The following is a 23,749-nucleotide window of genomic DNA, read 5'->3' as shown; positions in this document are numbered from 1 at the left end:
TACAACCGAGAGGACACTGTGTGTTCTGAAAAGCGCTCCGCGTAAATCATACACAGGACTTCCTTAAAAGCACAAACTACACGTTTTATTTTCCCTGGTTACACACTCAGTCTGTACACACCGAGATTCACTGACTTCTTCCCCCCGCCCTCGTCCCAATGCTCATTATCTTTTTGTTAATCCCAAATATTTTGAATTAGGCAGCTTCCTGCTCCGCTCCATGATCCCTTTCAGTCCCGGACAACACTAGAAACCAGACAGTCAATGACTGAAACATCTAAAGTTCATGAGATACAGGTAGTTTCCCAAAGACTCTATTTCCACACATTAATTCATCTGGTGTAAACAAACACGTCTGTCAAATGGCACTTAGACAGCTAAACACGCTAAACAAAGCAGATGTACACGTGGACGGAAATGATTGCGAAAGACTCTTGAAAGCAGACAAAGACAGTGGTTGTATAAGAATTCACAGACACGTGAGGTCTTAGAGGGAAAACCTCTGTAAGCTGGCAAAAACCTCTACACTCCAGTTTCTTTCCTCTTCACTGGGCCCTGGAACTTCTGCTCAAGTCTGGTTTTGGAGAGTGTCTGAGGCCTCAGTTTAGGGCCGGAGACGGGCGGACAGTTCTCGTCTGTCTCCTTGTCACAGACGGCGGCTGGAGCAGCGGAGGAGCGGCGCTTGGCCGTGGCAGCTTCTCCCTGCTCGACCTTGGGGGGAGCCCCCCGATGTTGGGCCATCGCTGTGCGTAGACAGTTGAGCCACTGCTGCTTGTGGTAGATGTCGTTGACATACAGGGTGTGGGACTGGTTGTGGGCTGGGTCCAGGGAGCTTACACGGAAAACATTTTTAGCTGGAGAGAGACACAGAAGTGAGTTACAGTCGGGGATTTTTCAATGAAATTCATCCAGGAGGAGAAGCTCTACTCCACCCACCTCTCTCTCCATTGGTAAAAGCTCCCCTAAAGGAGCCCCCAACGCGGATGTCTCCATCCTGCAGGTCCTCTAGAGACAAATCTCTAACTGGAATGGGCTGACGATACACCTGGAAGCAGCTTCTCTCATTCCGGGTGACAGGTCGGGTCAGAACCAAGAGCTCAGAGAAGAGGAACACGTGCAGCCTCTGTTCAGTAACATCGAAAAAGAAAACAAATCCCGTTCACTACAACTTGCTTTCAGATATTCGTGGTGATTTAGAGGGAGTAAAAGCCAATTCTTACCGAGCCACTCTTGTTGCGCAGCTCACCGTGACACAGCAGAGTCTTACAGTCGTCTATGAGAGGATCCCTCTGCTTATCGTCCAGATATTCCAATTTGTCTATATAATACTGGCATTCGGACTCTCCTTTTCTGATGTTAATGTCAGACAAAACCTCCTGGATTATAGTAATCTGGGTAATCAAAAGGAGCAGTACTTAATATTATTATTAATAATCACAGAGTAATGCTAAAAGAGGGGTTATTTTAAAAAATGTCAGGAATGATGAAACGCTGCGCAGGGAATAACCTACAGCTTTTTCCAGACTGGAGACATCGGGGTGATCAGAGGGAGTGTGTCTGAGGATTTCTCGGAGCAGCAGAGGGTACTTCACCAGGCGGGAACGTGGGATGTCCAGGAAACTCCAGAGGTCCAGTTTCCTGCTGAAGGGGGACTCCAGGCAGCGCTGCAGGAAGTCCTGCACACGCCTGTCCTGCTTTTTCTGGTCCAGCAGAGCTTTGGCTGCAAGCTGGTTGCTGCAGTAAGCTTTGTAGGCGTTCAAACCAGGCAGCTGAGGAGACACAGTAGAAGATTTTTAAATGCTGAAGCTGCCAATGCTTTGCAGAGGATTATCAATGCCCATCCATACCCAGTCTATGACTATTTGTCCAATCTGAGCCACTGTTCCATCAGGGCCAGTCTCTTCATCCAGTTTCTTCAGTAACTCTATAAATTGATTTAAAAAAACAAGACAAGCTTCTGCATCTGAAGGTGCCCTTGGAGCTAGAGTGGAATCTGCCTATAAAGCTGCTGTCATTTACCTTCGTGTAAAGGGATGTATGCATCCAAGTCCCCAAACAGGTGAGCGAGTTCCTCCTCAGTCATGATGGAGAGTTTGAGCATCGGATCATGATATGCCTGAATGTAAAAGTGCAAACATGAGCACAAGTCTATAATTTGACCTTCATCTATACGTTGAAGATGTTTGGACCTTTCGTGCAAGTTGGAGATCTTCGATGAGATCTTGTTCTCCCCTGTAAAGTTCATAAATGGCCTGAAAGATAAACAGAAACATACGTTTGTGTTATTTCTGCTTTTTAGCATTATGAATTTTTGTCTGAAACAAACAAACAAAAAAAAAAGAATGAAAGGAGGGAACCTCTTGTCTCTTGATCTCTTTGGTGGAGAACGTGCTCTTCTGATGGACGTCCAGGTTCTCTGACCACAGCGTGCTGTTTCTGCGTTTGGTGGGGGTCGGCCCTGCGGCCTTGCTGCTTGCTTTGAGGGACATCCCCGGCGACTTGGTGTCACTACGTAAAGACATTGACTAGGAAACAAAAAGGTCCCATTGAATGACTGTGTTTCTGCTTATGCTGGAGCAGCACTGGGGGCGACGGTCACCTGGATGGTGTGGCCGAAGCGCCGCACGGCTCCACTCTTCGAAGGAGATATCAAGTTGACGAGGGAAGAAACTTTGGCCAGAGGTCGCACGCGCTTGCTACTGGGCTCCTGAAAGCAGACACTGATCAGTACCCACACAGCTACAGCACCTTAATAACACTGTAATACTATGATCTATAACAGATGTGCTGGGGAAATCTCTATACTTTTATAATGCAGTACAAAACACAGCCAACAGGTGGGGGCCCTACCTGAAACGCTGCTTCTGTACAGGCCATAGTTACTGTATTTGAACTGTGTCGGCGCAGTATGACATGACTGCAACCGTAGAATTAAAATAAATACAGTATCTCAAAAACAGTGTGTAGGAGTTCCTAATGTCCTCTGTTGAATTACACTCTAAAAACAAAAGGCTCAATCTGGTTTCACAGAAGCAGCGTTTCATATTTTTTGATCAACTTGTGCTTATAAAGTTGTGAGAAAATGATCAATCCACCGTCTATGACATGCTGATCATTTGTTACTGCCCAGATTATTTCCCCAGACAGAAAGTTGTGCGATCTGAGGGTGAGTGGGATTATACTGAGCTCACAGAATGCGCAGGCTTTCTGCAAAGACAACCTGAGTCACACAGAAGGATTAAATTTGGTGCGAGGACATGTTCAAGGGTGCTTCAGCGCACCAGGCAGCCAGGGAGCTGGCATGGCGCTCACCTTGAGGTCAAAGCTGGAAAGGCTGACTGTGTCATCCTCCTTCTCTTTGCGTTTTCTCTTCTGAAACATCACAAAGCAAAGATATGACTCACGCCACATATTGACAGTAGCCTTTGTGTCGAAATGGGAGAAACAGTCTCAGTAACACATTTAGAACATACAAGTGGTATCTTTATGACTTTATTTTGAAACAGATGACAATTTCAAAGGAATAAGCACGAAAATTCGATAAAAAAAATACTGTTTATTTTGTCTTTGTGACTCACAAGACTGAAGTCCCACGGAGTGCCAGGGGTGAGAAATGTAAATGAGCTGCCTCTCTGCAGTGGAGGTCTGTAAGAAATAAATGGGCAGCTGGCAACGTTGTTTTTCATCCAGTTTTTGTCATTGTTATGTTTTAAACTCCGATAATGTTTTAATGCCACTGTAGAGGGAGGAAAAAGATAACAGCACACAGATTCTACACAGTTATAATGACTTCTTTGTAAGCCTCTGCCTGAGGGAGGAATGAAGCCCAAGGTCACCTGAATGCACCGCTACACATCCACAGTCTGATTATTGTGATAAAGCCTTTATGTAATGATGAACGGAGTGGAAAAAAACAAGGAAAAGAAAACTATGAACCTGCAAACGAATCACAAGAATGCGATCTATTCATGCAGGGAAGAAATTAGATATGGAAGCAGATAAATGATTACACGTTAATAACTGCAATGGTAGTTATACATTAAGTGCAAGCAACAAAAAAAAAAAAAAATCAAACATTGTGCAGAGCTAAATTACAAGGAAATAGAGTCAAACTTTTTCGACGTGCATATCTGCAAGAATAAATAAAGGTGCGGTACAGGGCTGACTTTGTGGATGTGATTCTGAAACAGTGCCCGAGTTTGAGTTATGCATGACACTGTACTATTGTATATATCTATACATCCAGGCAAACAATTTGTCATGAAACCATATTACTATATCCAATGTAAAAAAAAGTCTGTTCAATCTATTTATGACAACAAATTTGAATAAATGCATATATACTTTAATATGGGTAATTCTATGCTCTAGACTAGTTGCTTTCCCTTTAAGATCATTGTGATAATGATAAAATTGCTGCATATGAAAGTCGTTTAGTCGATTAAGTGGTACAACATGCACTTTATATATATATTATATTTCTATAAAAACTGGTGACGTGAAGACTTGTGTGATGACATACAAGTATTTTATTTACACTATAGCAAGCAAGGTAAAGATGGCTGATAGTATTTTTTCCGAGCAGTCCTGGAACGCCTCATTTGCCGTTGGACGTTACACCAGCAGTGTTGCCGTGTTGGTAAAATATTAAAGTAAAGCTTGATCCAAATGAGCATAGAGAATATGATAAGAGCTTACTCAGCCCTAAACGATATAATTGTGTCTACTTACTTCTTGGAGGTATTTCTCCTGAGTGTCCGCGGCGAGAACTCTGCAGCGCTAATGACACTCGTCCTCGATGACATCCTTCGCAGGCTGAGTCTTTTGTTCTCTTCCATCCCTCTGTTTACCGATTCATTTTCGTCCATTTTAACGAGTTCTTTGTTAAGAACTTCTTAACTGAGACGAATTTGGCTTTATGTGGGGGAAAACAACTCCTAGCGTATAAAAAACCCCACACATATATGCACAAAGAAAGACGGTCGATGACAACAGAGCGAAACACGGCGGAAGTTTGAATATGGCGGATTATTGGAAATGGACCAATCAGATGAGGCGTCGCTGCGACGTCATATTGTGGGAGGAGCCAGAGACATTTACGTGACATGCGGAAAAGATGGCTGCTAATGTTATTTTGTAGCTAATTCTCCCACTCTGTATACATTTATATGCATATTAAAACACAGAAATCAAATTTTTGTCCATCCAACTGCACGAATAAACCTCTGGCATTTTATTTACATTTTTCTCTTGCTATGCACTGGATCAGGGGTGGGCAAACATTTTGATTCGTGGGCCACAGTGGGTTCTAACATTTGACAAAGGGGCCGGACCAGGAGCAGATGGATGGATGGAGCGCTTTGGTAACCTCACCTCATTGGAGAAAAAATACACATCTTGGGATATGGAGAAAAAATGTGCTTTAATTTCAAATGAAAATGAAGAGAAGCATTACAACAAAATATCTGACTTTGGAATGAGTCTTAAAACACTTAAAATCAAATGAATAAAATGTGCCTTTTTTAAAAAAAAATTAATAACCATTTCTATTTTAAAGCACTGAAAGTTCTGTTATCCTTCAGGATATCACCATCACTCTCCTCCTGACTGTCTTTTTTCTAGTGGGAAAACACCAGAATTGCAGTGAAAATATAACATTAACAAGGTTTATTCATTTAATTTTTCAAGTTTGGCGGGCCGGATTAAAACGTTTAACGGGCCGCGTGTGGCCCCCGGGCCGTAGTTTGCCCATGCCTGCACTGGATTGTGCAGTATGATAACCATGCCACAACTATTTTAAAAATTATAAAATACATTTGAACATCACTGCAGTGTTACTGTCTATCTCTTATTTGCATAATCTGACTGTATTCGGAACCGCCTACACATAGCAGGAAGTGCCACGCTTATTTATTGATGGGGTCAGAAGCGGGCCCATTTTGTAATGCCATCCACAACCTATAGTTGCTGCAGCTCCATACCATTGCAAAAGAGTAAATGGAGTAAAACTGCAGATTGTAAATGTCTCATTTTAGTAGACACTTTGTTTTTGTTCAGATGGTAACTTATCAATGATTGTCATCATCTGCCTCCTCCTGTCTATAGGGTGCCACTTGATACAATCTTCTATAAAAATCAGAAAGAAACAATGCCTCTAAATTTTAATAGCCATTAATCAAAATGATATGTCAAGGCCAAACTCACTCTTTTTCTAACATTTTGTTAGATTTTCTAGCTGTGTAAACTGGACCATCCCCTATAGGACCTGACCATCCGTCAGACAGGACACGATGAGCTCTGGAGCCTATAGCGCTGTCCTTCGTGATCACATCATCATCTCAATGGGGCCATCCATTCCGCTTTAATCAACATTGCTGTCAGTCAAGTGAAATATGGTTCTTGGCATTGCCGCCATGGTGTCTTGATGAAGTCAGGGTGGAGAGGCCATCTGGAAATTGCCCTTTATGAACTGGAGAGTACCGCCATAATGGCAAACAGCTCAAAAATAAAAGCTTCTTGGAGCATATGATACCATCTCAGTTATCATAGGACCACGCGTATCCAGCTGTCTCATCAGAAGATTCAATTGCAGTTTATTAATTTGGTTTCTGAAGAAATCCTCACTCTCAAATCCAAAGCTTGGCGACGATGATTAATCTCCAAATTTAGCAGATTCTCACTGAACAGCAGCAACTGATTTTCTCAAACATTGAACAGACAAACAACCAACAACAACAGAACTGGATGGAAATTTTATTGTCTGCAAGATTATGTAACACATTTACAATAAAAATCAATGGTGCGGAATAATAATAAATAATGTGTAAGGAGGCCCTAAGAGAAAACAATCAGGTAAAGACATGAAGAAAAGCAAATGATGTTTTCTCCTTCTGAAGAAACAGTGGCATATTGACCTTTAGTCAGCATGTGATGACTAAATATTTGACTTAAACAGAGATAGACGTTTTACCATAACAGGCAGGAGAGCAGCTGTACCCGTTTTGCGATTGACGAATGAAAGTAATTCATACAAACCTGACCTACTTTTGTGACGGTGTATTCACCTTCAATGTCTGTACATGCTGATAGTCCACCCCCCAAAACACTGATTTCATATGGTGCTAGAGACAAGGTACAAACATCTACGTCACCAGATGAAATCAGTTTCTGAGTGCAGCAAACGAGTCCATTTGACAAACACGCAGCTCAAAATGATGCTGGATGCAGATTCGACCCAGGTTGCAACGTGCAACAGTGAGCTCGGCCGTGGTAATTCGGTGCAGGTGTGTGTCGGGGCAGCAGCTGTTGTGGATTTGGCCCTCTCGATGCGAGATGGCTCATTCTTCGTGTGAACAGCAGAGGGGGGTGCTCACATTTACAACAGCCAAACCAGTGACCCGCTGCCGTTTCTCTCTCTTGTTTATTTAATAGGTGTGCCTCATGACGTTCAAAGAGCTGTTTCTGTAAGGATGGCGTCAGGAAACCAGCGCCTGTCTCCTGATACTCCACCCACCTTCAGGTCAGAGGTCACACCAGAGTTCTGTGTAGAGATCAGGCTAATGGCATAAAGCGATTGTCTCCATGTTCACCAAGGCTACAGCAAAGTTAGTGTAAACACAAGCGTCAGCACAAAGGAAAAAAAAAAAAAAGCCACCATTGAGATGCTAATCATCCACTGTAAAGGTCATTTCATTTGTTCAAATATAAATAATAGAGCAGAGGTTTTTACCAGGAAGTAATGGCGGTCCGAACACTCTTTTCCCCTGATGGTGGAAAAAAGGAACACGGCTTTATCTGAAAACTGACTGACCTACTTATACCTCTCCAGATATTGGTGAAAGGACATAATGGGCTGTAGAGCTTAGCTGGACGTCCATTAGCACACCTCGCTCTTTTGGTTGCTACCAATTTTTCACCTCTTAACAAAAGTAGGAAAAAAGGCAGAAAGTACCGACCCGGAGTCAAGCCGTCTCGTTGATGGATCGGTAGGAGGGAAGACGTGAGTCGATGTGGGACGCACGTATATTAAGGTTGCCGCTGTCAGGTCAACGTCCATCATCGTTTTACAGAGAAAAGCTCCAGTCGGGTTCGTCTGTGGAGTTAAAACAGGTCAAACAACTGCTGAGACAATGCCGGCATTTTAAAATAGACGTGAGTTCCGGACCTCGTGAGGCTGAATGAAGAAGCGCGTAAAAACACATGAGGCAGCAGGTTGGGTTTTGAGAAAATGCTTTTGATATGGGCCCAGAGACTCGTGTTGGCTCACAGATGGTTTTAACGTGGACGGCAAAGACGAAGCCTTAACATATGACACAGTGCCATCATACCTCCCTCTTCCCCTTCCTTTCCAGTGGGCCAAATGTCGTCTAAATAAATACAAGCACATCACACAGAGATGAGAGGAGTGAGGATAATGCATGCTTTGATTCGTCCAGGAGGGGGTTATCACAGTGGGATCTCGCCACATCGCGTAAAAATAAGCCGGCGTGAGTTAAGAGAGGGGAAATTAAATTCTCCACTCCTCTGGGTTTACGTGTTAAATTCTCTGCATCAACAAACAGGAATGATGAGCGATGGTGAATAAGACCCCATGAGGCATCCACAGACGCTGCATTCATCCGCTTTTATCGTCACACTCCAGATTATTTCATCCCGAGTCATCGAACAACCGTAACTTCGGATCCGGAGTGAATCAGTGAGTCACCAGGAGGGGTCCTCAGTGGCGGGAGAAGTGAGGATGACTTATGCGTCCCCCGAGGTCCTCCTGAAGGTGCAGCGTCTTTCATGGCCGCTTCATGTTCTTCCACGTGCTCCTCGGCACGAGTTCACACCTCGGGCAGCAGGAGGGATTATCCTTAATGGTGGGAGGTGTGACCTGGCGGATATTTGCAACCGCGCGACGCTGCGACGGCCGGAAGAAGAGGAGAGGATTGAAGTCTTCGACTTTATGAGGACAAACCAATTACATGAAGCATTTGGCTCCAATGGCTCAGCATCCTTCAAGACTGATGGTATGCATTCACATCAATATCAGGAAAAGAGGTTATTGAACAGCTCGCACGTGCAGAAGTGACAGTAAAGGGGACTATATCAGGCCCGAGACATGAGGACTAAGGTGGCACCTGTCCAAGTTTTATTATGTGATGAGTTGGGCGTGACAACACGCAGGAATTTTATTACAAACTGAAAGGGAAGGTTGCTGGCACCTTTTATCCAGTCATAAAACTAAGCTAACTGGCTTAGTTAGAACCTCCACGCTTCAACCTTAGTACAGTTCATTAATTAAACCTAAAGTGACGCCATTAACGGCCATTAAAGGTGTCAGGCTAAAAGAAATGAAGACGCGGTGACTCCCAGAAAGTCACTTAACCGCTCAACTGTTGGCCAGTTCCAGGAAGCCAGTTTCTAATTGTGTCAAAACCAGAGGACACTTAACCTCACAGTGCCGAGCAGCATGACTGAAGTGAGTCATGAAAAGTTCCTGAACAGCTAAAAAAAATTGGCGGTGGTCATTTTACAGTTTAAAAAAACATGCTGGTGGTCATAAGAAGAAATACACCTGGAGTGTGAAGTAAAGGGTGAGAAAAAGGGGTTTTACTTAGAGATCTGTCAGCGTGTTAGTCTGGATCTATAAACCCTTGTCGGAAGACTTGATCACACAAATGAGCTCGCTCTGTGCCTCTATTCAACCGAACAGGTATATACAGACCGTACGACATCCACCTGGTTCATTTGATCCTCCACCAGCGGCACTCGTTGCAGATGGGATCAGCTCCTCACCCAACATGGACAAAAGCTCCTTGATGCCAAACAGGCTGCCTCCTAAAACCATTCCACCCCCCCCCCTCCCCAAAGGACAAACATGGATAATCCAAACTAACCTGTTGCAAGAAGTCCATCACCTACCACACGATGCTGCGTTTCCTCCTCCTGACCCAAAGTTGCTCCCATGATGCACTGCTCCTCCGTGCCTTTTTAATACTGCAGGTGCTGTGTGTGTGTGTGACTGCCTGGGTTTTCTGAGCGTCTGCACCGAGCGTCAGAGGGTTTATGAGATGGAGATGCCAGGAAGAGCACAGCCCACCTCCCGCTCTCTCTCTTTCTCTCCCTCTCCCTCTCTCTTTCTCGCTCTCGTTATTGCGAGCTGCCAGAGTCATTATTGTAACTCTGAGTCAACACCACTCCCACACGCCCGCACACGTGGTCAGACGCAGTTTGGTTTGGAGACTACGTGTAACAGTCAACAGGAAGGACGATGCCGGAAGCTCAAAGTATCATTATGAAATGATGACGACGTCACAAACAATGCTAACAAAAAAAACCCCAAACTGCTTAGGTGAAATTATTCTGGATGGGTTGGAAGCCATCCAGCATCACCTCACTGCCACGCACGCTCACAAGAACTGTAAACAATGGAATTAAACAGGTAATTGCTCACACTCTTGATGTCGGCAGCCAGTAAAAGTTGGCCGCGGCTGTGGCGCACTGACCAAAATAATGGAGAAGTGAAGGGAAGATAACCGTAGTCTCTCTATCAAACACACAGCCAGCATGACACAGCATCCTCCGTCTTGCCAAAACAAACAAGCGACCATTCCATTCACACTTCACCCACATAATCCTGGAGATTTATTCTCCCCGTGTTTGCACACGTTTGACATCCTACCCTCCATTGGCGCCTGGTGGGGCTCTAGTTCTGTTAAATCAGCCAGAACCTCAAGCATCCAGTTACGACCAAACAGACATTTGTTGGACCGTCCCTGCGGCTGCCTCCTAAAACCACAAAATCTAGGGGAATTCCATGGCTAGAAGGGAAATGGGAGAAGGAAATAGTATCCGTATGGTGAAGGCAGGTGAGGCTGCGACTAACAGAGCAGGAATCTGGCCCCGCATTCCCCTGTTGTGACGGGAAATACAATAATACCGCCCTCTGTCAAACACCAAAGCCAGAGTACCCAACCCCCACTGGGCAGCACGTGCTTCTCTTCCCAGTATCCATTCCTATATGGTGAGTCAGCTGACCACACGATGAGTCTCCCCCTCTCTGGCTCCCATATATCCATTCTGAAAATGCCGAAGGAAGTTACTCTGAGGGCTGAATCACATCAACTTTTCACCCCGGTCCCCTCTCCCGCCCCACTTTTGGTCCAGCTGTCAATCAGCCAGCATCCTGGTGCAGCTCTGAGGGTCCCTCCTAACTGCTGCCACCTTTAAATCATCCATATTGTAAATTCTGGTCGCCAGCAGCAGCCTGACTGACTCAGAGTAATCTGAAACATCCCTCTGCGCTCTCTATTCCACTTCCTTTTTCTTTGTTACTGTGATGCTGACCTCCTGCACGCACATTAATCTCACTTAACAGTGTCCAAAGAGACAACAATCAAACACTGGTGACAAACCATTTCTAGATTACTTCAAATGCTCATATGCCTGTACAGATCTTTCATGTTTCGATTTGTGGAGGTGATACCAGCGTCGGCCACTAGGGGGCGGGGCGAAGGAAGAGCGCTTCAGCTTAATGACTAAGTATTACTTTTTTGTGTTAATTAGGTACTTTGGAGGAATTACCCAGGTGATAAAACTAACAATCAGTTGTTGCTGGGAGAGTGCCGACCATTGTTAAGGTCCAAAATGTGTTGTGGTATTATTTCAAAACAATGTGGAGAGTGTGTTAAGGTATTTATTAGAATCCACTATTAATTATGGATTAGCAGCATATCAGGAGAATGAATAAATATTAAAAAACAACACATGTAGAAAGGCGCTGGAAAATGTACGACAGCAGTGAGATGATCAGACAACATCCACTCAGACGTCACAGGTATTTTTTTTTTTAAATGTCATTATGTAACAGTCCTATTGAAGGCGTTTGATGTGTCCTTGCAAAGAAAAAGAAAGATTGCGTAACAGACGCAATGCCATCTGAAAACAGCATCTGAAAACAGCATAAGAGGTAGAAATAGGGACACACACTTGAACTCTTATTGTGGTTTTAGTGATGACAAAAGCAATGTACGAGCAGTTGTTTTAGCCTTCCCAACGTGCTCAAACATGTGCATTCATGGCCGATAATAAAGGAAGACAGAGATCAAGGACAGTGCTGGTCATTTGAAGTCATGAACTGACTGTAAATGGATCTTGATAGGCTATTAAAAACTGCAGATTCAGGTGTTTTGCATTTTGATTTCTGCGTGAAAAAGAAAAAAAATGCCCTCACTTCCTTTTTAAACAGGACACGACTTTCTTCTAAATAGAAGAGACACCGACTCACATGTTAGGTCCCCATTTTAGCTGCGCTGGGGTCAAATTAGGAACCGAGAGACACAAGCTGTTCACGTCTTCGTTTGGTGGCTCGTGTTAAAAATGCCATTGACCACGCTTTTAAAAGAGCTCTGTATTTTTAGATACAGCGCTGACTGGATTTACTGGAGTTTATTTCAGACCCATTATGGCCATTCTGTCTTATTTTTATACAAATATTCATGGACTATGGAACTAAATTCATATTTTGTATATGAAGACTTAAACAGGAACTACAGAGCTTAATGAACCCGTTTGAAGTTGATGAAAAATGGATTTTATAGAGAAAAGTGCAACGGCTATATGGCGCCCTCTGCTGGTTACAAGTAGAATATTTATAATAGTTTAATTTTCTCCCATTTATTTATCAAAATCTTAATTCAAAGCCAATTGGAGCAGAATAAATGACTGAATTAGGAATATTACTGATAATATTCTGCATCATTTTTGGGGCAAAAAGGCATTGAACTACTCAATAATGAAAAACCTCACCAACACAAAAAGGTAAAATCCAGTTGAAGATTACAATTTATTGACTTAAACTTTATGCACACAGTTGAACTTGCAGCTCTTCAAACAATTAAAGAACAGCACGTTGCGCTCTTTGTTACTTATTCAGTTGATCACAATCACCCTTGATTTAAGGCATAAATACTGCGTTAACCTTCTCCTGCGCCTTCCGGTTGAACTTTATCTTAAGTGAAGATCTGAGTTACAGAGAGGTGGCAAACCTGGTTTAAAGTTAATCCCACAGTTTCAGAGATTGTGCAAAAATAAAATCTAAGCTACAGACCATGTATGTGACACCCACCCCTCCCCAGCACCAGAGCAGGATACCAACCTGACTGGCCTATATGGCAACTTTTTCCTCTTAATGTAAAGGGTTTGTAGACTGTTGTTACTCTTCTCTCCAACCACACAATGATGCAAGACTGCTGCTGCCGCATCAACCTCGCGTGCTCAATTTGTTCTGGAAACCAAACAGATTTCATAACGTCACCAAATTCTAGAGCAAATTCAGTGACAGATAATGAAGCGAGACAAGCGAAGTTTAGCTGTACCTTCTTGGCATCGTCCACACACTGCATGTACGCCGAGGCGATGCTCGAGCAGTCCAGAGTCTTTCCCGTGTTCTCCCGGTAGCATTTTAAAATCTGGCTCTGCAAGTCCCCACAGACCGGCTGGAAGCTGAAACGCCTGACACGCACGTATTTAAAACAGGAGGATAAATATCTAGTCCTCTTATCACCTGTACAGTTCATCTGTCTATTGAGTGTAAGTGAATTATACACATGCAGACTGTAATTGTGAACATGAGGAGCTTACGTAAAACGGCTTTCAGCTTCCTCTTTGCCCTTCTGGAAGCTCTCTGCAGTCGCCCTTTTAAACTCAGCATACTGTCAAAAATCACAATAATCTTACTCTCATTGTCCATCTGATTCATCTTTAATGAGAGAAATAAACGGATTAATTTCTATTCAATTGTCAATTAGTGACTATAAACCTGCAAATCTAATATTATGACCTGTCTCCCGCCCCCTAGTGGTGACATGGTGGAACAGTAGCGTGCTGGAGTTTTTGTTCCCACTAGTTTAAATGTTGGTTTCTATGTCCAAGAGGATTCAAATGTGAATCAACATGCGATGGCAGTATTGCAGTTGCAGCTTATGTTGCTAGGCAACAAAGACCTTCAGAACAAAAATGCAACGTGTCCTTGTACAGATCACTGACTGAATGCTAACAGGAGAAAACCACTTAACTTCAGCATGTACTAAATTATATTTTTCAGTTGTTGAATTAAATGGAACATGGTAAAACTGCCAGAGAACAGCAACGGATTGCTGCCGTGTTGTATTTTAAGTTTCAGAAGTTTAAATTAATACATTTAACGGACTTTAATGGCCCAATGATGGGGCATAGTAATGCTCTATTATACTTGCACAGATCTTCTTGAAACTAAGAACACAAACCTAAAATTTCAACAAAAAAAAAATCTATTTCTCTGAAAAAAGTATATGCGAAAATATCGTTGCCCACCTTTGCTTCAAGCTTCGCAACATGTTCCTTGTGGAGAACATCCCGCTTCTCTAATTCCTTTTCCCGCTCTTCCAGTTGTTGAGCCTGTAAAAAAAAAAAATTCGAACTCTTCTTAGAAACTAACTTTAGAAACTAACGGATTAGTGTAGCGTGAAAGTGGAAAAAAGTGAGAGGTGGGCGTAGAAACTCTCCCATCTTACCTTCACCTCCAGCCGCTAAAACGTGCACCAAGAAAGAAAAGTGACATTAGAGAGGAAACGGTTTTACATGTGGAGAGAACCTCCATCATCCGCCGGCGTTGACTCACATAAAGCTGCACCTTGAGCCTCGGATCTCCGGTCTTCATTCGCTCCTTCACAATGGAACTCGCCAGCGTCTCCATGTGCGCCGCCCTCTCTGCCTCCAGGCTCTTCTTCACCTCCTTCTCCACCTGAGCCTGAGCGGCAGCACTGGCCTCGGCCTGGACCTGAACCTCCATCTCCTCCAACCTTCACACACGCAATCATCAAGAAAACACACGATTTCGTCCAACCAAAACAAGACCTGCGGTCTCAGCTTGGTGTCGCGGCCTTACTGTCTTTGCAGCTCCGCCCTCCTCCGGCCGACCTCCTCCTCCAGACGTCTCCGCATCTCCTCTTTGATCTTCTGCCCCAGCTCTTCCTCCAGCGCTTCAGGAGAAACGGTCGGACCTGCGGAACCGTCAGACAGCAAAAATCACCCCACCGTATTCCGCTAATTAGGCCGACACATCAGAAAACCTAGCTAACCATCGACGGGCGGTGGCGCCGAGGTTGGGGCGGGCGTTTCATCCTCCGCTTCGGGAGGCCCGGACATGGCGGGCGCCTCGGCGGGTGGAGCAGGATCGGGTGAAGGTGGCGCTGGTGGATCTCCGAAGGGTTCACGTAGGGGCGCCTCGGCGGGTGGAGGAGGATCGGGTGAAGGTGGCGCTGGTGGATCTCCGAAGGGTTCACGTAGGGGCGCCTCGGCGGGGACGACGGGCAGCTCCTCAAAGTGGCACCGCGGAGACGCCTCTTCATTAATGAGCTCTAGAGGAAACGAGGGTGCGGCGGCGGGCTGCGGTGGAGGTGGATCCAGTTTGGGGGGGGATGGTGGTGCCTCTTCAGCAGCAGGGAGAGGCTGATCTCTGAGGGGTACAACTGCTGGTTCTACTGGTGTTGACGCAGCGGGACAGGCTGGGAATACTGGTTCGACCGCTGGAGACTGAATACATGGAGGATGTTGGATCACCTCCACCTCTGGCACGGGTGGGACAACAGGTTCTGCAGCGCATGTGGGCTCAGGAGCAGTGGGGGGTGGTGACATCACAGGTTCAGAAGCTGGAGGTGGAGCTGTTGACCGCTGTGCAGGAGCAGGTGGAGGTGAGTCAAGCACTTGTGTAGTGGTTGGTCTTGGTGGGGATTCTGCCTGTACCTGGGGAGGGACCCTGGGTTCAACAGGGGCAGGAGGAGCAGGAAGGGGCTCCCCGCTTGTGTCCACCTTGGGAGGTGTTGGCGGAGCGAGTGGAGCAGCAATAATTGAGGGCTGCTGAGTAGACGGAGGAGGAAGGGAGTGAAACTTGACGGGGGGAGGGGCAAAAAAAGTGACCGGAGGAGCAGGTGGGGACGAGGTTTCCTGAGGAAGGGGAGGAGAAGTGGAGGGAGGGGGTGGAGATGTCAGGTTTCCCCCCGAGGGGGTGGGATCAGGACTGGGCGCCTCAGGTGAGGGTGCAGGAGGGTTTGGGGCCTGTGGAGGCTGAGGTGAGATGAGCGTCGGCGACTGTTTCATCCGTTTGATGACCTTGTCTGAGAGCTGAAAGAAACATTTAACTCATAAAATCAAACCTGGCAGTGAACGTTCTGTTCAGTTCGTGCTGGTTTGTATGAAAACATGACGCGTCTGGAGAAATGAGATGATCCCCTTTAGCTCTTGATCCCTGAGCCTTTCAACAGATGTGGATGCTGTTGTGATGAGGCCCTTTGACCTTCTGATGGTGGCAAATGGCCGTGGAGGAGTGTTGCTACTTAAGGTTCAACGCTGCACTCAAACGGCAAATTAAAACGCTATAAGTGTTTGTGAATAAATATTTTAAATTGTAAAGTACAAAAGATGTCTGTATTGGTATTGATTGTATCCTGGGGTATTTGGGACCCAGAATAATCTAATGTGGACCTGTTGCAACACTTCTTTAATTTATTTTTATTCTAATCAGTGAATTTATCTTATATCAGCTGTTGTGTATCATTCAGAAATTTCCCTTTTTCTCTAGCTTTAAAACTAGTTCCTAAAGGTAATAATTTAGTTGATGATTTAGTTTATTATTAACTGAATAATTATCGAACATAATCGTGAACATTTATAAAGAATTAATTTATTTTTAGTGTATTTGCTTCTTTGTTTTGCCCCCAACGGTAAATCCAACACGTCCATGAGGAGGGAGATCCATAGTTGGGACAATTAACCAGATTATCATGGGAGTGCAGGATGAAAACATCTAATCTGAGCACACCCTGAGTTGGACTCACCCGGATGCCCTTCAAAAAAGTAAGTCCTCCACCTTCATCCTGCTCCTGAGGGAAGTGGCTCGGGCTGTTTCCCCCCATCTGCACCCGCAGATACCCGCACTTTTCGTTTAATTCAAAAGTATTTTAATCTACAGCGTGGACCCGAACCGCACTCCAAACAGCTGCACCCAACGGCCCCGCCCACCGGCCAACATCAGCGGCTGCCATTGGATGAAGCCGAACAACGGCTTCTGTGATTGGTTGATCCTCTTGAGAGTTAATGACTCGTGAGAGAACATCGTGTACCTGCTCATTGTAAGACGAAAATCAACCTCGTGAGATTCAAATTTAAGAATTCACCACTTTGTGCGTTTATTTCGTTGAAACGCAACGTTGATTCTTGACAGGCTGCGCAGAACATGTCTGGCAAATAACGCAAACAACGTCGTACCAGCAAGATGCAAACGCAAAATAACTAAATAATGCATACTTTATTTTATTCTTTCAGCATAAGAGTTAAGGAGTAAGCGGCAATTCCTACGTTTGCACACATCAACTGTCAAGTTAAATATCCAATCAGAACACTCGAACTCAATTTGCACCATGACTGCCGCTGTTAACCCGAAAACAAAAGGCTGGTGATACTTTCTAATTCTATTCTTTTAAACGCATAAAAGCCAGCTAGCATTTCTTTTAAAATATCCTGTTTTATCCGCTTCCGCTGTTTAACACAGCAAATGGATCCCTCCACGTGTCCAGTAGACCTGCGGGTTATTTCGGGTCCATCGTAAATTCCTCAGCTGTGCACGCGTCACACGCACATTAATCAATACAAGGATAAACGTTTTTAAAATACAATCTCCGGCGTGACCTTTTTATCAAAATGCTACTTTCTTTGGCCATTTTGGAACAACAGTAACTGGCGAAAACTCGTGATAAAACCCGCAGGTTAAAATTTGCTTAAATAATTAAACGGGTGTTTATTAATCTCCCTCCTGATCAATGCATTCAAATCAGTTGCCCAGGCAACTCCTCGTTTTGAAATTTGGCCTTGTCATATAATGGAGGATGCCAAACAGTCTAAGGCTGAATTATCCACCAAATCTAGAATATCACCAGCCTTTTCATAAAAACTGCTCGTCTAAAGAGTTACTGTGGCAACTATAAAAAAAATGACCTAATTCTCTCCACAAGGGACTCTTTAACCAGTCTATCCTCACGCTGCCTTCTTCTCCTTAGCGTCGGGACGGCCCAGAGCCGCCCGCACGCTGTTCCACACCTCCGTGTAGAGCAGGGTGCCCAGGAAGACCACTGCGGTGCCCACCCAGTGCCAGGTAGTGAAGGGGTTTTGGAAGTACAGGATGGAGAAGATGAGGCTGAGGAACTTTCTGAGCGTCACCACGAGAGTGACCGTCAGGGAGGTGCACTCTGTTGTGAGGATGAACACGCCGCGGATGCACACGTATCTGAAAGGGCGAGTTAAAGGCTGAACAAAGAGCTGGAAACACGGTTTGAAACCCGGAGATGTCTTCGGCTGGGCTCTATTTGGAGCCAAAGAAGCGCCCTCGCACTACTTATAAATGCACTTACTCGTCTACACTCTACTGTGTATTGACAGTGTTTGACAGGATACTGCGTGATGGTGTTGCCCAGCAGGTAGAGCCACATGATGGGCACAGAGAGACCGACCACGGGGACGGCGACGGGAGCTGGGGAGCAGAAAAGCATCAGGCTGATCATCAGAGACTCAGAAAGGAAGCAGACTATCTCCTGCTGGTCTCACTGGTTTGGCTGAAGAGGACGCCATGGTTGTAGATGTCACTGAAGAGGAGCAGGAAGCCCGGCAGAGGTAGGCAGTGCTGCAGAGAGGGGGAAAACATCAGGTCAAACTGGTGTTTCAGCCCCCCCCCGGAGCTGTTTCACTTTGGGTGTGTCCTTGACAAAGAGATTAAAGTGGACTAACATTGTAGAAGAGAGCTTCCTTGGAGTGTTTGCCATATTCCTTGTACAGTGTCTCTTGAAAGATGCCCATCCTGGCAGACATCAGCAGAGCGAATGTCAACATGGCAATGCCTTGGGGGGGGGAAACAAAACATCATAAGCCAAAAAAAGTTGAAGATGATTTACTATTCAATGAAAAAGACGAGCCGAAGCAATTAGTCCACATAGTGAAAACAAACAGAAGGTCCTTCAGTTGGGGCCTGCTGACAAATGGTGCAAGCTAATCAGGCAAACATCTGCAAAACACTGACAGTAAACATCTGTTTTACATCAGGGTTTCCTCACACACACACACACACACACACACACACACACACACACACACACACACACACGCAGGATCTGCTGCGTCAGTGATATTTTAATACGGTTGCATCTGCAGAATGGCTCCAGTGCTGCGTCGCTGCGGCAACACTGCTGCTGTTGACTCCAGAACAGGAAGTGCATTTGCATATGCTGGATGAATATGCACTTTCATCCTAAAAATAGGTACATTTGCGGAGTCCCGGGAGGCATCTCCTGCCAAACTTGATGAACAATTAACCCGCAGCAGAGTGAGACGCGGCTGTCTAGACTCAGTTTGCTTCATTCAGCCATTTCTAGGCTGCTGCTGATGATTATCTCACTTATCTTTTCTATAGCTTCTACTGGAAGTATTAAATGATCAAAAACCAAGTCGGTCTGGTTGTATCAGCTCAGATACGTCGACAACGATCTCCTGTTGCAGCTTTACGTCAATTCATGCCCACAACTCACCTACAAGCCAGTGCATGAAGGCATGGACGCCTTGGTCCTCTGATCCTTCGCTGGCCATGTTCTGCAAAAGCCATTCCAAGGAATTAACAACCAACGCTGGCAGTTTACCTTAAATACACATTGTGAAGATGGAATAATAATGCTGCATGATTGTGGAGGCCTGTGGCTTAAAACCCCAGTTCGGTGGAGGACTCACCACTTGCTTGGCAGACATGATGGTGCAGATGAAGATACCAAATGAAATTAAACCTATTGACAGATATTTGCTGGGTGAATACCTGCAGAGAGAAAAGAAAAATATATTACATACAGGCTAAGCTTTCAGGAAATATGTCATCTCCAGGTTTTATAGTTGTCAGGGTGGGTACAGCTACCTTTTTTTCAGGATGATAATTCCCAGGATCATGTTAGCGATTAGTGATCCCTGAGAGGGGATCAATCAGAGATCAGCTGATCAGACTGAGGTCAAAGTGACAAAAACAAGATAAAAGCAGATGAACTCTTACTGATCTGAAGATCATGTGTAACGGCATGGCGATGTTGAAGTTGAGGGAGTAGTTGTTGATCACACTGACGGCGAAGAACATTGTCACCATGAAGACATAGTTTCTGGAGAAAGAAAGATGCACATGGGCGTGATGAGGAGACGGTTTCCATGGCGGAGGGTGAATCGGTCGTTGCTTCTTTGGTTACCTTATAGGAATTGCTGGTTTTTTCCTCCCAAAGTTTGACTCAAAGATTAAACCTTCCAAGGCGATGAAAAGAAACTGAGTGAAGGTTATTATGTTGCCACTTCCTGGAAATTCCCTGCAACAAAAACAAGAAAAAATAAAAACAGATGAAGATGGAATTTGGCATGATTTTCCAATGATTAATTGAATCTTGGAATTCTTAGAATATCAATAAATCAGCTATATAATAATGCAGCTTTCTGGATCACATCAGTTCTGCTTGTTGAAAAAAAAATCATCATACACAAATAACGTTTCCCAGTGAAAATAGCAAGTTATTCTTTTTGGTTTTTTTTTTCTTTTTCATAATATTATATTTATCCCATTGTTGCTCTTGGGTTGCGTATAGCTGATATGATGATTTTTTTAGTAATAAACACTACACTGTTTCTGGTTATAACTGCTCGTACAGTGGAAAGTCAAACAGTAAAATAGAAATATGAAGAAAAGTTGGACTCACTGACCTTACAAGAAGCTCCAGAAATACAACATTGCTACAGCATCCGATAAAAACAAGACAGACCGCAACCGACGTGCCCATGTTGGCCGACTGGTAAAAGAAGCCCGACGCAGACTGTGTCACAAGGAAAATTCGATTTCTGATCGAAACATAGTTGCTATTGAGCCGCGGGTTTTCTTTTTGACGACTTCTTCCACGCAAACTCCTGATTTTCACCCCAAGGCGCCGAATAGGTTTTCATTCTTCCTGGTCGTGTAGGATCATGGGAGTTGTAGTTCATGAACAACTGACTGTGTCGTCTGTGAGAGGATACGGGAAATGGACAAATAATTTCAGTTCAAACAGCTGTTGGATTTAGTCGCATCATAGAATGTACTCAGTTTGACGTCTGTTTTAAAATGTGAAGATAACAACGGAAATAAAATGGGCAATCGTTGCGCAGTAGCAACACTCATAAATGTTTTGATATTCAAGGCAGACAATGACGTTTTACTCAAATAAGCAGAGCTCGCTCTCTGACTACATATATCAAGACGAGAAAAGACTTAGATACGGAAATCAATATCTCTTATCACATCAACACCCAGCCTAAATAAATTTTAATCCTTCAGTATGGCGGTTACATGTGCCATATATAACACTTAGCCTATTTGATAGGAAATTCTGCGTCGTCCTCATTATCAAGGACTAGTTACGATGCTAAATGCAACACACACATCACACGCATACACGATCTTTGGCAAGTGATTGCGTCTTTCCGGAAGACGTGGCCGCAACAAACCGCTAGTTTTGCTTTCATCCGCCTGGCGTAATTCAACAATCAACAAACGTGTTTGGGTCTTTAGGGGAATTTCGTGGGTCGTCAAATCCTACAGCCGCCGCCAATATGATTTCACTCACGGACACGCAAAGTAAGTGCCGATTCTATTGCGTGGTTGTTTGTCACCATCGTGTTAAACGTCCAGTTTAGCCAAATGTATGAGGTTAGCTGCTCTAACGCTATTGGTGGATACACGTTTGCGTCACATTACCATACGTCACTTCAAAAAAAGTATTGTTTAAAATAAAGTATTGTCTAATTAACTTTTTATATTGACTTTTACTAATGTACAGTCGTCAGTGATATAAATAAAACTACACTTGTACGAACATAAACACCTGTATTGGTTTTAGCAGCGTAGCAGAGCCCATTAGTAGTTCTTGGCAATAACGTTAATTTTACATTTTCTGGTTGTCATCTGATCTAATGTTGGCGGCGAGTTGGACGTGACATTTTTGACATCATCTACAGAAATCGGGATGGGGCTGACTGGCTTTGGTGTGTTCTTCCTCCTCTTCGGGATGATGCTGTTTTTCGACAAAGCTCTTCTGGCCATTGGAAACGTGCGTCCAGCCGTAACACCTGAGCAGCACCCCCCACCTGTGAGCTGACACATGCACGCTTGCTTCTCTGTGCACAGATCCTCTTCGTCTCCGGGCTGTCCTTTGTCATCGGCTTGGAGCGGACCTTCAGGTTTTTCTTCCAGTGGCACAAAGTCAAGGCCACCAGTTTCTTTCTTGGAGGAGTGTTGGTGGTTCTGATGGGCTGGCCCATCATTGGAGTCGTTCTGGAAATCTACGGGTTCTTCTTGTTATTTAGGTGAGCCAAATGCCCTTTTGTCTTCTCATGTATTTAATTCTACTATGATGATTGTTTCCTCTCCTTTCCTGCCGGGTTTACAGGGGATTTTTCCCAGTGGCCGTCGGCTTCATTAGACGGGTTCCAGTCCTCGGGTCCTTGCTCAACTTACCTGGGATCAGTTCGGTGTGTATCCGACTATCGCTGAGGGAATTGGGTTCCAAATCCTGAGGCCTGAGTTTATGTTACAGGGACATATTGCAACAGGGCATTTCTGCAGTAATTAATATGTTGTAAAGCTGTTACGTTGTTTCACTTGACGCAAATCATTTTATTAAATTAATTCTGATTCTGTTCTTTTTCGCTCTGTTTTTCAGGTGGCGGATAAAGTTGGTGAAAGCAACACTATGGTATAACAGTGTTTCCAGGATTTATCACAGTGTTTTAAATCTGTGATTGTATTATTATTTTTTTGGGGAGGGGGGGGGGGTCATTTTTCCTGTGGACATTTGACATGTGACCGCCACTCCGATGGTTATTATGATTTTTGCCTTGAACTGGAATGGTACCATTCCAGACTGGTGATGATGGACAGATGATTCGGGAACCACTGGATCCGCCGCTCAGGACGGAGCGCCACACTGAGAGCTTTTGTACCTCAGCAGTTAATTATTGTGCTTCTTGTCAAAGTGTCTCGCTGTCATTTCTGAAAGTGCATCCTTGGATTGAAATGTGTCTCGATATTTCTGCGCTGCCGGGATCTATTTTATAAACAGTGATGATGCTGTTCAAAATAAAGATTTGATTTTTGTCTGAAGTTTTAACATGGTGATGCGGCCCAGATTATGTGTCTTAGGTTAAGCTTTAACCCCCTTTTTGTCTTATATATGAGGTATTAACATTATTTATTAATATGTTAGCATTTGTAATAAGTAATTACATTGGTATCAGTGGTCAAATGAAATAAAATTTTTTCCATGACTTTTACCTGTGATGTGCACATTCGTCATAAATATATAACATGATTACAAACGTCCCGGTTTACGGGGCAGTGAAATACGACGCTTTGCCACTAGGCGGCGGTAGTGGACACTATGGTTCTATAGATTTCTCTTCAGCTAATGAATCTTGTAGTTCCTGGGACAACAGAGAGATTAGTAAAGAGTGTCACCACAATTCAATATGTGTTGTTGGAGATGAGTTTTGTTGTTTTTATCTGTATAAATGTCCGATTCACATCTTTCCTTGCTGTGCTGCTGACAGCCAGTGTTTGCGCCAAAAAAGAACACCAAATCTGAACATCTTGTGTTGAGGTCTGTTCATTTCAGGCGAGAAGAAAAGACAT

At 44.3% G+C, this 23,749-nt stretch overlaps 4 protein-coding genes and 1 long non-coding RNA gene across 9 annotated transcripts; 1 reads left to right on the top strand and 4 right to left on the bottom strand.

The window, feature by feature from the left end:
• Positions 1-59: 59 nt before the first annotated feature.
• On the bottom strand, positions 60-5,030 carry LOC130536843 (neuroepithelial cell-transforming gene 1 protein-like). Its single transcript, XM_057053042.1, has 12 exons — positions 4,732-5,030; positions 3,579-3,645; positions 3,313-3,372; positions 2,600-2,707; positions 2,358-2,525; positions 2,190-2,252; positions 2,020-2,116; positions 1,848-1,924; positions 1,512-1,769; positions 1,221-1,391; positions 937-1,123; positions 60-854 (listed from the first exon to the last, which is right to left on the bottom strand). Exons 1-12 carry the CDS (start codon positions 4,866-4,868, stop codon positions 523-525), a joined length of 1,725 nt encoding a protein of 574 aa, XP_056909022.1. The 5' UTR covers positions 4,869-5,030; the 3' UTR covers positions 60-522.
• A 1,707-nt stretch (positions 5,031-6,737) lies between these two features.
• On the bottom strand, positions 6,738-10,792 carry LOC130536848 (uncharacterized). The gene is made up of 2 exons (XR_008953489.1): positions 8,165-10,792; positions 6,738-8,092 (listed from the first exon to the last, which is right to left on the bottom strand). It is a non-coding gene; the product is annotated as an uncharacterized LOC130536848 (long non-coding RNA).
• Positions 10,793-12,810: 2,018 nt separating this feature from the next.
• Positions 12,811-17,076, bottom strand: chchd3b (coiled-coil-helix-coiled-coil-helix domain containing 3b). 3 transcript variants are annotated; one of them, XM_057053040.1, is made up of 10 exons: positions 16,860-17,076; positions 15,105-16,146; positions 14,912-15,026; positions 14,645-14,825; positions 14,538-14,552; positions 14,338-14,421; positions 13,627-13,697; positions 13,362-13,497; positions 13,234-13,270; positions 12,811-13,203 (listed from the first exon to the last, which is right to left on the bottom strand). In XM_057053040.1, the coding sequence occupies exons 1-9, from the start codon at positions 16,935-16,937 to the stop codon at positions 13,247-13,249; spliced, it is 1,746 nt and encodes a 581-aa protein (XP_056909020.1). In that variant the 5' UTR covers positions 16,938-17,076; the 3' UTR covers positions 12,811-13,203; positions 13,234-13,246. The 3 variants fall into 3 exon arrangements, with proteins under 3 accessions (XP_056909020.1, XP_056909019.1, XP_056909021.1); XM_057053039.1 differs by having other exon boundaries at positions 12,811-13,270; XM_057053041.1 differs by lacking the exon at positions 14,538-14,552 and having other exon boundaries at positions 12,811-13,270.
• A 109-nt stretch (positions 17,077-17,185) lies between these two features.
• slc35b4 (solute carrier family 35 member B4) lies at positions 17,186-21,762 on the bottom strand. Of its 3 annotated transcripts, none has more exons than XM_057053045.1 (11): positions 21,616-21,762; positions 20,791-21,085; positions 20,289-20,402; positions 20,102-20,204; positions 19,970-20,019; positions 19,792-19,873; positions 19,596-19,656; positions 18,802-18,911; positions 18,622-18,697; positions 18,472-18,547; positions 17,186-18,304 (listed from the first exon to the last, which is right to left on the bottom strand). In XM_057053045.1, exons 2-11 carry the CDS (start codon positions 20,865-20,867, stop codon positions 18,055-18,057), a joined length of 999 nt encoding a protein of 332 aa, XP_056909025.1. In that variant the 5' UTR covers positions 20,868-21,085; positions 21,616-21,762; the 3' UTR covers positions 17,186-18,054. The 3 variants fall into 3 exon arrangements, with proteins under 3 accessions (XP_056909025.1, XP_056909023.1, XP_056909024.1); XM_057053043.1 differs by having other exon boundaries at positions 21,568-21,710; XM_057053044.1 differs by lacking the exon at positions 21,616-21,762 and adding an exon at positions 21,416-21,525.
• Positions 21,555-23,391, top strand: LOC130536847 (vesicle transport protein GOT1B-like). The gene is made up of 5 exons (XM_057053048.1): positions 21,555-21,697; positions 22,078-22,169; positions 22,247-22,425; positions 22,509-22,590; positions 22,782-23,391. The coding sequence occupies exons 1-5, from the start codon at positions 21,673-21,675 to the stop codon at positions 22,818-22,820; spliced, it is 417 nt and encodes a 138-aa protein (XP_056909028.1). The 5' UTR covers positions 21,555-21,672; the 3' UTR covers positions 22,821-23,391.
• Positions 23,392-23,749: the final 358 nt, after the last annotated feature.

Source organism: Takifugu flavidus, chromosome 13 (assembly GCF_003711565.1).
Source record: "Takifugu flavidus isolate HTHZ2018 chromosome 13, ASM371156v2, whole genome shotgun sequence".
Classification (NCBI taxonomy): Eukaryota; Metazoa; Chordata; class Actinopteri; order Tetraodontiformes; family Tetraodontidae; genus Takifugu; species Takifugu flavidus.
The sequence above is the reverse complement of the archived record's forward strand: the minus strand, read 5'-3'. Positions and strand labels throughout refer to the sequence as shown.